General features: G+C 33.0%; 1 protein-coding gene and 1 pseudogene across 2 annotated transcripts; both read right to left on the reverse strand.

Annotated features, from left to right (window-relative positions):
• Positions 1-428: 428 nt before the first annotated feature.
• On the reverse strand, positions 429-1794 carry LOC149379554 (two-component response regulator ORR5-like). Its single transcript, XM_089602763.1, has 3 exons — positions 1562-1794; positions 1296-1444; positions 429-1211 (listed from the first exon to the last, which is right to left on the reverse strand). Exons 1-3 carry the CDS (start codon positions 1665-1667, stop codon positions 927-929), a joined length of 540 nt encoding a protein of 179 aa, XP_089458889.1. The 5' UTR covers positions 1668-1794; the 3' UTR covers positions 429-926.
• Positions 1795-4252: 2458 nt separating this feature from the next.
• On the reverse strand, positions 4253-7416 carry LOC149379555 (cytochrome c oxidase assembly protein COX11, mitochondrial-like; annotated as a pseudogene). Its single transcript, XR_016294290.1, has 7 exons — positions 6796-7416; positions 6294-6656; positions 5729-5781; positions 5295-5367; positions 5099-5203; positions 4777-4857; positions 4253-4697 (listed from the first exon to the last, which is right to left on the reverse strand). The product of XR_016294290.1 is annotated as a cytochrome c oxidase assembly protein COX11, mitochondrial-like (transcript).
• Positions 7417-14404: the final 6988 nt, after the last annotated feature.

Raw genomic sequence — 14404 nt, forward strand, 5'->3', positions numbered from 1 at the left:
TCATTTAAGTTGCTATTACTTTATTGATTCTTTTGTACATACATACGAAAATTTTAATATTTTTTCCCTGTATATAAAAAGGTAGAAAAATAATGGAGCATCACCATAATTTTGTTAATTCTTTTAATGTCACGCCATATATGATGACCACCAATTTGCTGGTCAATTAGGTAAAGATGATAAAATCATTTTTGCAATCTTCAATAAGATCTTGGATTTGACATACATAAACTCAATATCTTACATTTAATTTAAGTGAAAAAATATTTTTAAAAAAAGTTAAAAAAAAAAATCATTAGTTAATTATATCATTTTCACTCGTGGATGGTTGAATTGATCCTTGATTGATGCCATAAATTACGATACCTAATCAATGACTTTACCGTTAAAACTTAAAACAAATATTGAAGATTTTAGATTTTTAGCAATGACCAGTCAATCAACCTCTACGAGGTAATCCTTCAAATCCATATAAGAAAAATAACGAGAAAAATTCAAACTAAAAGAATTCTGTTAAGAGGATTAGAAACAAATAAATCTCATAATTGTACACCCCAAAACTTTCCCCAATAATTATAATTAAAAAAAAAACAAAGAAAGTGAAAAATTCTTGAATCACTTCCAAAAAGAAAATCTCCCAAATCCAATACCATCTCTGCCTTTATGTTTGGTAATTCTCCTTGTACCAAACACACCAATAATTTGATCATCAAGTCCCAAAAGCAAAAGTTGTGTGGCTAATTATAACATTTAGCCCCTTGAGAGATTCCGAGCTTTGTACTAATCGCCGATCCAAGCCGATTCTCGAGCTCGTTTTCATTTCATCTTCGACTCTCTCGGCGGCCCCGAATCCAACGATCTTTCGAATTTTGAGGATCCCAAAATCTTGTCTATACATACATACGTACATAAGATTGTCCCTCTTATTACAAAGTGGAAATGACTTCCAAGGCAATATTACATGTCTTTCTCTCCTTGTTTGGTGACTTGTTTTCCTTCATGTTATTGTTGCCTTTCCTTTTGTTCACGTTTGGTGACAATTCTTGTTGACCTCTCATCAACATGTGTGGCTTGAGCTTCTTCACATCCGATAATTGGACCGGTTTCAGAAAAAATTCCTCGGCGCCTTCTTCCAAACACCTATCAATTCTCGATGGAACGTTCTCCGATGACATAATCACAACCGGCACGTCCTTGAGATATTTTGAATTCTGCAAAAATAAATACACAAAATTTAGGGATGCCCTTTATTGATTGGAAACGTTAATATATAGGAATTAAATTGAATTTACTACCTTGATCTTTCTGAGAAGCTCATATCCGGTCATTCCAGGCATAGAGTAATCTGTGATGATCATATTTACTTCCAAGTCCTTGTGAGTTTCTTCATCTTCAAGTAACCCCAAAAACTCCAAAGCCTTGCAACCAGAATCCACCGCTGTGACTGTAATCAAATCAAAAGCCCTAATGTCAATAAAAAAATATCTTTAAAAAAAAAAAAATGATTGGCTTGTTTTTATTTTTTTCATTTTTGAATATATGAATGAAATTTTTTTTTTACCTTGATATGAAGAAGTTTTGAGGAGTCTCTCAATTAATTTTCTGTCAATATTGCTGTCATCAACAGCCAAGACGTGGAACTTGGTTTGTGAAGCCATGACCACCATTGTTGCTTCTTTTTCTTCTTCTTTGATTCTTCTCTAGAGAGCAAAGCAAAGGAATGTAAGGAGAGAGATGAAAGAAGATTGGATGAATATTGTTTGTTGTGATAATGGAACTATGAGAGAGGTGTGAGGCTTTATATAAATTGGAAAGGCATAATTGAGAATCATTGAAATAGATCATATCAAATCTTCTTGGAAATCCGACAACTGAAAAAACAAGATCCCACAGATTTCATCGAGAATCTTACGTATCTTTCTATTTTAAAAAAAATAAAAATTGTTTAATGCTATTTATTTGGTGCCCAAGCGAAAGAATGTGATTGCTGTCTTTTTTGACTTTGTCCCATTAAAATAAATGGAATTTTTGGTTTCTTGACTTTTTATTTTTATTTTTAAATGAACTGTGTCCACTAACTAAGTAATCTTAATGTAAACTCTTTTTTTTCGGACGGCTATTAATTAATATGTAATTTTTTTTCTTTAAGTTTATCTTTTTCGTAAATGTAAAATAATTTTATTCATTTAATTTTAAGAGGGACCCTAGTCCTTAGTTGGTCCATGGTCTTGGTCTTTTCGTTGAAGTTAAGGGGTACAGAGTTTGATATTATTATTCTTTGATAAGCTTATTATTTTCGGTCACATGCATTGAGTTGAGTTGTTGGGAGGTTGTGTGAGTCGTGACCGACTTTTTAAAAAATTAAATAAATTAAAAAATATAGCGATCTTCTAAAGATCTCCCATTTGGCCGTGTAAATCTTATTGAAAGCTTTTAATCTCTTAACAAGTCCAACTCATGACTATCTGTTTACAAGTTCATGGAAATACACCCATGTTTATCCATTTTATTTTATTTATTCGTTAATTATTTTTAGGCTTCCTAAGAAGCAGCCAAGGATATTCCTATTTCCTGCGCGTTCTTATACTGTTTTTTATTTGAGAATTTTCAACGGACCTTAAGGTCAAAGTTTAATTTATTGTTGAGGTCTATTTGAGAAAATAAAAAATTAGATACAGGGAATAAGTCGAAGGGCTGAAATCTTGATGTCGTCTCTGATATAGTTATAAAAAATAAAATTAAAAAAATCTACCATGTTGGCTGAAAAAATAACCCTTCGTTTTGCTCTTAAGGCTAAAATCTTCAAATGGCAGAAATATTTTCCACTTCTACAAGTAAAACCTTGCGTTATATTTTATATAAAATTTCATCCACTCTACTAGTTTATAGAAAAACTATAAATACACCAAAAGAAATGGTCTGAAATTAGTACAACAATGTTTTCTTATATTAAAATATACAATTATGTACGATTGAGCTAACACTCTATGTGTATGACTGAATATTTTTTATTTTAGAAGAGGCAAAAATGAAATATTTTTATTTTAGGGGGGTTAATTTGAATATTTATAACGCATAATGAAAAAAATCAATTAAATAATACTGAAAACTCAATTTTGGTTACTTTTGAAAAATAAACACATAAATAATCATAATATCTATATCCAATTCCCTAAATTAAGAAAATAAAAAATGACCGTTAGTTGTTTCCTTTATATGAGCTAAATATTAAGCAAGATATAGATGACACCAGATGACCGTGTGTAATAACTAATAAGGTTCAAATAAGTTTTATTAACGTGTTCAAATAATGTTAAAAACGATTCAATAATAAAAACATGGTATGCTATGCCATTACTATTTATAAAAAAATAATGGAAGACACGGCGTGACATGTGGGGTTGTATGATATGATGATTTTTTAGAAGAAAATGTGATCCGGCATGTAGGGCTGAAAATATGTAAGCATATCCGGGCATGTGGGGTTATATTTGCTTTCATAATTATTCAATATTTTGCTTCCAAGACTTCATCACTACTACTACTTTTGATTAAGGGGGGTACGATGGAGCCGATTTCGGATTTTAAAACTTTGAATTCGACTCGAAATCCTTAACTAAAGCTTGATTAAAAAAAAAAGTTTTAATCTTGTTGGAACCCAGGCTCGTTGTAATGTTGTTTAATTTGTATGCTTGAGGTCGGCCTCGTTATTGCGGATATTATTACTCTTGCTAATGTTGTTGCTTTGACATTATGATTCTTTCCCCTTCAAAAAAAAAAAAGACATTATGTTTCTTTCTAGGCAATGTAATATTATATTGTAGCTCATAAACTTGTAACACAAACCCATTATTTTATGATGCTGGTGCATCTTGGAATTGTACTCTTCCTCTTCATTTTCAAGAGGAAAGCTTTGATTGATACGCCTCAAATTTTTTTTTTTTATTTTTTTTTATTTTGAGCCATAACAAGAGAAATCTCTATAATGTAGAAGAAAAGGGAAAAATTTCACAAATATATTATTTGAAGATGATAACTCTTAGAAATCTCTATAATGAAACACTCTATCTTATAAAATGAGATGGCTCGAGATTATGCAAAAATTTCAAGATTTCTCAACTTCTCACCACCAGAATGGTTTATGAGCAGTAAATGTAACTTACAACTGAAATTCATGGTAACGAGGGGTCACAAATAAAATAAAAATTAAACCTATGTGCACTGTGGTTTCTTCATGTAACTCTGGTTGGAATTCAAAGTTCGAAACTAATAATTTGATATAATTAGTTCATGGTCTATCTCTTATAACAGTGTCCCACAATGTCATGAGCTTCAGAAAAAGAAACATAGCACTTGCTACTACAGTTTCCTTTTCTTTTCATTAGCAATAATAAAAAACAAGATAACATGATTCAGAGTCATCGCAATCTTAACTCTGATATGGACTTGTAACTAACTATTAAAATACGGGAACTCCATATTATAAGGCAATCAAATCAAATTGCTCATTAGAATATTAATAATTCAAATGGAGTTCATGCTATATCTTAACCTTACTGGTATTTTAAGAAAAAATAAAGTACCGACTTTGTATTCTACTTCTCGAAAACCTTGAAAAAGGTATATGACAAAATCAAGTTATTGATACCATCCATTTTGGGATCTGTTTCTAACTCCGGGTCGATGTAAAAGAAGACCTGCGAACGCAAGAACATGGATTTGGTGAAGTGAATCTTTCTGTGATATTCGTAACAAAGAAGATTAGATTTTACTCACAGGCATGTCGATCTGTTCTCCGGGAAGAAGACGCTGCTCCTCGAAGCAAAAACATTGTATTTTATTGAAGTAAACCCCGGCCTTCAAAAATTAACAAAAATCAAGAGAATGAGCTACGATTTCTTAAACAAGCTTTTCTTAGAAATGTTTTATGGGTAAAATAAAATCACTATTGCTTAAGCATTAACAAAAAAAAATCAAGAGAAGGAGCTACGATTTCTGATACAAACAACTTTTTTGTAAAACCATTTCATGGGTAAAAAAAAACATTAAAAAATCTCTATTGCTTAGCATTATAAAAGAAAAGTTGTTGAATCGGTACCCTCATGGGTGTAACGTTATATGTGGAGACACCGGTTATTGGCTTTGAGATTTGGTTTTCAGCGGTGTAAAATGCGAGTGCGCTTCCTCCGGGCTTGACCCAAACCTGAAGAAATCAGGTACAATTTTTTTATTAAAACTTGTGCGCAGAAACAAGAATGATAAACATATAGGGAGGCAGTAAAATAAAAATAAACCTCTCTTTGTGTGGGTTTGAATTTCCATTGCATTCCATCAACCACATCGGAATTAAACTGAACCACAATCTCTCTGCAAAGGGTAAAAGAAATCGAAACATCGCATGGAAATGTAATCGATCAGAGCCCACCTACACTTTCACAACAGAGACTGTCTTGATCAGTTTAAAATCATGCGTATAATGAGAAAATGTACACCTTATTAACATCTTGAGCATACAGAAAATAGGATCCAGATGTGGTATAAACTATAAACTAAAAGCACGGGAACTGGATTATATCTACAAGACTAGTTACAGTAGATGGGTGTGCATGAGTATCAGCTGACAATAGTTCAAACCAATCATAGACTAACCTCTTAAAACAGCTGAGAAGCGGAAAAAAAAAAACAGTAATCGAACAACAAACAATGAACATCATCATTTTTACCACACCTTGTCGATACTGTTCCATCTTTATTGTATCGAGCAATCTTTTCTTCCACAGTCTACAAAAACAAGGGTAGATTATTGGGATTAGAGACCGAAGGTAAAAGAAAAAAATGCACTTAACCCAAAACACATAATTTCAATTCACGAATATGATTACAGAATCAACCACAGTTTGCCTAACTATAGTCCTTGCCGGCTAATTCTACATAAACCTCGCTATAAATTTCAAAATACAAAATATGAAGAGTACCCATTATTAAGGGCAATTCGACAATTACTACGTAAAGGAAAAAAAACCAGAACCTATCAAGTTCTTTATATTCATAAAATATCACAACACCTCAGGTTGCATAACTATTGTCCTTGGCTCCTTGCCGCCTAATTCTACATACCGAGCTATAAATTTCAAAATAAAAAATATGAAGAGCAATTCCAAAATTACCACGTAAAGTAAAAAACATCAGAACCTATCAAGTTCATTACATCCATAAAAAATCATAACATTGAATAGGTCATTTAATAAGTTAGCAAGAAAAATATAAGAGACCCAGAATTAAGTAACTCAGACCTCACGACGCTGAACAGTGCCTCCGTACCCGGTGGCTTGGCAGAACATTCTATATAGAGGAACCGCGGCGTAAGTACAGCTGATCATAACAAAGACCAGAGCTGTGAGATACATAAACATCTTCTTCGATTTCTGTTCTTGAGACGCGACGCTCGCATACTGATGCTGAATTTGGAACAAAGGACGAGCTCTTCCGACACATTTCTTAGCGAAAGGAGAAAGGGACTGTACTTATTCAACGAGCTTGTATTGTATTCACATATGAACTCGGCTCTCCATAACGTACAGCCGAAATGATTCCCGTATCCACTAGTACCTCTGATGAGATTATAGCTAGACCCGACAAACTCATTGGGTAAAAAACTGTATCATCGACAAAAAGGTAATTCTTTGGGTAAAAACCTGTACCATCAACGAAAAAGGCAACATGTAACAGAGCAGTTTAATTGAATATTTTCAAAAGTTATTATTTTAGGATCACCTTCATTGAAATTAGGTATACCTGGAAGCAAGGGACTTGTGTTGTAAGAGGCCCGGAATGTAATGTGCTCGTCTGGCTAGTCTCGAAAGTGACATGTTTGGAGAGTTCTGAGCTCAAAGAATTTTACAGCACATTCATCACCATCCTAGAAGAAACACAAGTAATTGAGAAAATCCCAAACCTAATCTTAATTTCTTAAACTTACAGAAGCAGAGAGTATACAAAAATCGAGATAAAAAATTTGGGTCAATAGAGAGACAACTGAAAAAAATCCGCCAATTTAAAAACTCCAGATGATCGGCGGCGGTCAAATCCAGACTACTTGCACGAAGGCACCAATGTTTCGAAAATCAGGAATGGAAAGAAGAAGAATTACAGGAAGCTCTCAATTTAAACCTTGCTTTGTGGCTCCAAAGCCTGAGCAAATAATTTAAGATGTAATTTTTGGATTGGGATCGAACTTTTGTCCCTCTTTTGTAAATGGGTCTGCGATTCTGTTTTTGTATAGGATCGTTTTTTTTGTATCGTGGAATTTACATTTCCAATTTTTGGCCCTTGTCCCATATATGTAATTAGAATTTTTGTTTAAAAAAAAAAATAGAGTGACAACAACACCTATTTTCTCAACCACAAGCTATACATGAACGTTATTTAGTTTTTCTCGAATAAAATAAAAAAATACCAGTGCATTCTTCACATAGGCATCAATGTTAGGAAGTACTGATTTCGATTATTATGTTATTCTATATTATTAAAAACAAATACATTGGCTCTTGATTTTTAAACAGATAAATCAAAACCAAAACAAAAACAAACACCATTGAAATCATCATAAAAGAAATGAAAAAGCAGAGTAATCATCATAAATTGGAAAGTAATGTAACCGCCGCCACATACTTTAATAATCAGAGATTGAATGATAAATCAATAAATAAAAGAATTCAAACTTCGACGTAAGAGTTTCAGAAACTGAATAAATACTTTTTCATCGGCTTGCGAATCTCCGGTGGCCTGAGAGAGATCGCCTGCGAGTGATCGGAACAGGGCGGAGAGGCTGAGTAAGGTGTCGACGAGCAGAGAAACGAATACGCTAATATTTATTTACGAAGTTTGGTCGGATAAATTAGTTGAGAAGGGTCGGGTATAATTAATATGGCGGGGCTAAGTAATTAGCTCAAACAACCTCCATATTTTAAAATTATAATTATAGCTCAGATATTAATATATTTAAGAAAATTTGTGATAATAACATTTTAATATTTCAATAATACGTTTAAGAGTCAATAATATTAATCGTAATAAGAAAAATAGTAAATCTCATTACGGTAACAAGAATAATAGTAAATTTTATAAACGGTAACACGAACAATAAATCTTATTAACCATAACAAGAACAACCGTAAATCTTATTAACCATAACAAGAACAACAATAAATCTTATTAACCACAACAATAATAACAATAAATCTTATTAACCGCAACAAGAACAACAATAAATCTTATTAATCGTAACAATGACAACCGTAAATCTTATTAATTGCAACAAAAACAACAGTAAATCTTATTAATTGTCATCTCCGCCATTTTCGGCGCCGGAATCCGAGTTTTCATCGAAGTTTCAGACGGCGAAATCACAGCCTTAGCTTCCAATCTGAATGCCGCCTTAACTGGATCGCCTCCAACATCACTCCATTCTTCGGCAGAGTCTCGATCGTCTCCGTCGAAAACGAGGTCTTGACATTCGGTGACAAAGCTCTTAAATCTTAGCTTCTTCCGGCAATTTAGGACTGGACTTGCGACTTTCAAACGGTCGGATCGGTGCAGCCGTGGGACTCCCTGATGTTTGAGATCGTTTTCAGAGGAGGATCGTCACAGTTAATGAAGGTTAATCCGATTAAGTATCAGAGTTAATATGCATAACTGGACTTACGACCTTCGAACGGCCGAATCGGCAAAACCGTGAGACTCGCCGATGTTCGAAATCGTTTTCGAAAGAAGTTCGTCACAGTTAATGTGTTTAATTGTCGCCAAACTGGACTTTCGAGTTTCAAGATTAATTTGTCCGCACCTGTACAAAAAAGAGCTAGGTTTCAATATTCACCGACAGCCAGGAAAAACTCGATCAAATACTTTAATCAACAATTCCAAGTGGAAAAAAAAAAAAAAGACAAAAAATTGAGGTTTTTCGAAATCTGACGAAGACGATCTCAACGATGTGTTCGATTCGGGTTCCAATGAATCGAACGAAATCCTCTTTTGAGAACGAGGTCGGAACGGCGATAAAGAACGCGGCCGTGGACCTCGCGCTAGGGCACGGAAGCGAGAACGAAACGACTGATCGGAATAGATGAATCACGTCTCTCCGCTCGCTGAACTTCGTGGTCTTCGACGTCGGCGATTTCTTGCTCCGACACAGAGTCAAGTATTCATGAAAGCTCGACTAAGAAGCCACGAAGAACAGCCTCATCGCCGGAAAAATCAAAGAGGCGAAGAAGTGAATTTTAGATAAATGAATTATGTGTACCTTTGTGAAATCAATGAATCTAATTAAGACTGGATTGAACGTCATAAAATCATCGTCTAAGGTCTGTGAGGAGTAGAAATCGAGATCGAAAAGTTTCCCACTCGGTTTGGAACGAGAGACGGCTCAGAAGAAAGGCTTTTCATATTGGATTATGGTTCGAACATCTTATCGTCGATGATGTCCGTCAGATTGTGTGGTAGAAGTTTTTAGCTAGAAACTGGGAATAGACTAATTTTGGAACCCCCAATAAAATGTTTGCCATTATTTTAAATTAGTTGATAGTTTGATCATTATTTTAACTTCTTTCTAGGCTAATTATTAACAAATCTCAATTAATATTGAGCTCGATGTACAAAAAAATCAATTGAGAAATGACGTAGTAGACGATGATGTTCTTTTTGATATTACACCAATATTTATATTATTGTTTTTTTAAGAGAACAAACTGCTATATTAAAACCCAGGCCGATCGACTAGAATGTCGGTTATAATGTTCGGCGGGACTAATCCCGCCAAAGAAACAAGCCCATCAAACCGCGGGGCCAAGTTATTAGCGAGCACATGAGAATAATACCTTGAATATCTCCACCATATATAAGCAGTCCGATTGAATGTCTAATATTCGAAATCCCGCCTCCGGAGCTTAACGAAGTCCCACCACAATATTTATATTATTGTTGAAGTTATTTACTTAATAAGTTAGTAGATTTATTTAATTTCATAAGAAATGTATTGAACATTTGAATTAAGGTGTTGAGTAAACAAAAAACTAATTTTGTGGTGATGATTAAATATTAAATTGTAGAGTTTCCCCGAACTTGCTTACTATTGCTGTTATGTATCTATTTATTTATTGTGTGATCACATTCATTTTTTTATATTTTTAAGTTTCAACGTAATATTATGTTTTACGGATGATTCACGTTATTAACGTATTGGCAGTTTTATAGATTGTTTGGGGTAATTATGATTTTTCGTAACGTGGGTGTGACTGTAACTAAGTTGTTGTAAGATAGTCATATATATATAGAACACAATATATAGTCATGAATATTTAAGAAAATAAAAAATCACGAAAACCTATGTTTGAAAATATGAATTCAAAACTTAAAGTTCAAAACTTCAAATATGAATCACGAAAATGGAAGAGAAAGAGGTGATGTTGACGTGAGGAGAAAGAGAATTTTGACAATAAAAAATTGTTGCTGGGTATTAATGTATTGGACCACGTGTCAACTCATATTTTGTACAAAACTAGCGCTTTAAATGCTAATGATATTGAGATGAGAAATTTCATTAATTGGGCTTAATAAGCCATTAAATATCAATATTAGACCATAATGTTTAAAAATATCGAAATATGGACTATTGACACAAAATCGGACAAAAATACCCTTGATTCAAAAAATTCATATTTTTCTCTCATTTTCAAATGATTTTCATCACAATTCTTTTTCATGTTCGAATTGGTTGCGCTAGGATTAGAATTTTCGGTGGTATGTGTTCAGTTTCGATTTTGAGGGTTTCACATTGTATCTCATCGTATCGCATCGTACGACATCGTACAGCATCGTACGACATCGTACGATATCGTACATTATAATGTACGATAAAATTCATACATATTATAATGTACGATAAAATTCATATACATTATAATATCCCGATGTTGTTTATTTCGCCGAAGCGAAATCGAAAAATGTTTTCTCCGAAGATTTCGATGATTCGGATAGCCCTGTCGGTAATCACTATCTGCGCGGGAAGAGATTATGCTTGAAGTACATTGGATGTACTCTGCCGAAAGATGCTAAAGAGGCTTTTGCAGAATTTCGTCCTCTCCTACAGGACGCAACAAAGTACTTTCAAACCCTAATATTTCTGATGTTTATATTTTTTTTTCAATTTATTACTTAAGTATTTTACTTAATAGGATAGGATTACTGAATGTCGTTTCGGTACTCAACGAAACCATGCGAATGATTCTGCGGTCTATGATAAATAATGTTAAAATTGACAAATTCGATGAAGATTGTGAGAAATTGAAGGCGGCGTTTTAATTATGAAAACACACGAACTTTTCACCTTGCGAGAATGAAAAAAGAGGTCATGGCCACATATAAGGCTGCAGGGTAATTCAACTATTTTATTAGTTTAAGTTTCGTTCATTATAAAAGATTTTATATAACATTATTGTTTTATTTCAGTTGTAAAAAAAGCGAAAAGTCGGGCGTAGATTTAATACTTCAGGGTATTAATTTGTTGAAGAATAAAGGGCTATCACGAAATACTTCTTGCCTTAAAAGGTACATTATAGTTTAATTTGTTTCTATGAAGTTGCACGTTAGAGTTACTTACTGACTGAGTTCTTTTTAGCGGTAGGAGCAAGGAGGAGGAATTTCTCTGGAATCCAAGTATAAAAGAGACCAAGTATCAGTTTGGAATCTCTTCAGAAAAAGTTTCTGAAAGGTGCTTCACTAAATTTTTTTTGTTTGGTTTTGTATAATTTTTAGTCATAATTGTAAGAAAATACTAATGCCTTCAAAATTTAAAGTGTAACGGTAAAAGAAGTTTTGGAAGGCATTGGACACTTTATCCGCACTTCAAGAAAGGAAGAGTTTGAGGTACTTATTAGTTTTACTGAAATTCGTAACTCTTAACTCTTTATAATGAATTCCTTTGTTATTGTAGAACAAAAGTTTGGGTTACCCTGATGATGAGATCTATGATGCTTCGCTAACTGGTGCTGTGGATAAATAAAAAATTTCTCCTAAACTTGATCTTATCAAGAAAAAGATCAGTGCCTACTTGAGTCATTGGGAGTCTATAAAATCGAAGTACCAGAATACAATTATGTATTCCAAACTAATGTACGATGATATTTTGGAACTTCAAGCAGAATCGAAAATGTAAGTGTTATTAATATTTCATAAGCTTATTGTTCTTAGAACTTGTTAATATGTGAAAGAACCAAATATTTTTCATATTCATTTTTAATACAGAATTGGATTGGGAAATGTTACGCGGGCTCTCGATAAGTTTATGGATAAGATTGATCGGGAGAAAAACCTTTCGAAGTTTGATGAGAAATTTCAAAAGGTTTTCCTTGAAATTAAGACCCAGTATATCGCTCTGCATGAAAATTTGCAAAAATTAGATTTTGCAACCATAAGGTACTCAAAAATATGCTTTTTATAGTGTTTAATTATAGTTATTAATTATAAATAACCATTATTTTGTGTTATGTTTTAGCGCCGACCTTTTAGGATTAGTCGAGGAGCGAAGGTTTGGAGATGCGTTTTTGTATGGCTTCTGAGACTGGTGGACCCCGCCTTGTAGCATGGTTGCGCTCGCAGGTCGAGTTGGATGAGGTTATTGTCACACAACAATCTTCTGCTGTTGGGGCTTGCCAAGGTACCAAGAAAAGTTCAAGTTATATCAATATATATACTGTATTATCGGGCTCTTACTTTTTATTCTAGGTATATTATTACATTAATTTTTTTTTATTTTAATTCTTCCTGGCACGTAATGTTGCACTGACAAGCATTGAGATTTTTCACCAGAAGTTAACGTGGACGTGTAAGTCAACAGATTTCGTAGATATAATTGGCACTACGTAAATAAGCGGATAAATTAATGTAATACAAACTTTTATGGGGAAATTCTACATATTCTATAGTAATTATCAGAATTTCTTATCGAAACTATAAAACATGATAGTTTGAATAATGTCTACTTTATTTATATTTATTTTCAAGCTCTATGTTATGTTGCAAGCGCGGAGATTGCAATCTCATAAGTCATTTTTTTAGTTAAATGAATTTATATATAAATTTATACAATAATGGTAGATATATACTTTCTTTTATGGAACAAAAGAACATAACTCGTGCCAGGTTATTTTATATCAATTAATGTGGACAAGAGTATATAAATTTAGTTTTTTCTGTTTCAATTAGTACATTAATGGATGGTTAATATAAAGTAAATCAAAGTTGTAGTTTAATTATTATAATATTAAAAATATACTTAATTTATTCTCTCGTATGGTATAGTGTCTTTCTTGTCTTATTTTACCTCCTTGTTATTTATTGAGTACTGATTCGGAAAACTTAAAATCTAAGTAAGTCGTATTGCTGGTACAGTTGATTTTGAGAAGCCGATGTGATGATCGGAGAAGAGGACAGACCAGCGGTAGAGATTTGAGACGCCATGATAGCACACCCTCTGATACCAAATCAAGAAATGAGTAGAGAATGTTTGAATGCCATTGAAAATGACTTTGCATTGACCGAGTGTAATAACACTATATCACACTGATTAACCACTTATCAGTTACAACTCTTAACTATTCTGACAAATGGTCATAACAATATTTTGACTACCTATATCACAATGTGGTTGAGTTCGTGTTTTTTTCTCCCATCATCGTGATCAAATATTTTAGTGGCTCTCAGTTCCTTTCCGTTGAGAGTTTATTAAAGGATTTTATTTTTATACATGACTGAGTCGTTTTCCTATTTACTTGATTTTTTTTTTAAATTTACATTAAGCAGCTTTAATTCGAAAAACACGAGAACTTTTCACATTGCGAAATTGACAAAATCGGTCAAAGATGCATATAAGGTTGAAGGGTATTATCCAACTATTTTACTAGTTAAACTTTTGTTCATTAGAAAAGATTTTATATAACTTTAGTGTTTTTGCTTCATTTGATTTTTTTTTTTAATTTTGTACTGATGTGATACATTAGTTATAAGAGCCGAATAACAGTGATATTTTACACTTAAACTAATTTATCACATTAAAAAATCGTTTTATAGCTTTCAATGTTAAAAATCGATTTTTGCAAGCAACGTCCTACTTTAAATGTTCATTGAATCCTACGTGGCACCACATGGAGCATCGCTTTTTTATAAACGACGCTGGAGATTACAACTCGAGTGATACAAAAGTTTGCAATTTACACTTTTTGCTTCATTTGAAATTTTTTATTTTGTAGTAATGTGATTTTTTACACTTAAACTAATTTATCACATTAAAAAAATGATTCATAGCGTTCAATGTTAAAAATCAATTTTCGCAAGCAAGCCGAAATCCCCGACA

Source organism: Urtica dioica, chromosome 12 (assembly GCF_054948205.1).
Source record: "Urtica dioica subsp. dioica isolate 48M chromosome 12, U.dioica_male_clone48M_v1_H2, whole genome shotgun sequence".
NCBI classification, from domain to species: Eukaryota; Viridiplantae; Streptophyta; class Magnoliopsida; order Rosales; family Urticaceae; genus Urtica; species Urtica dioica.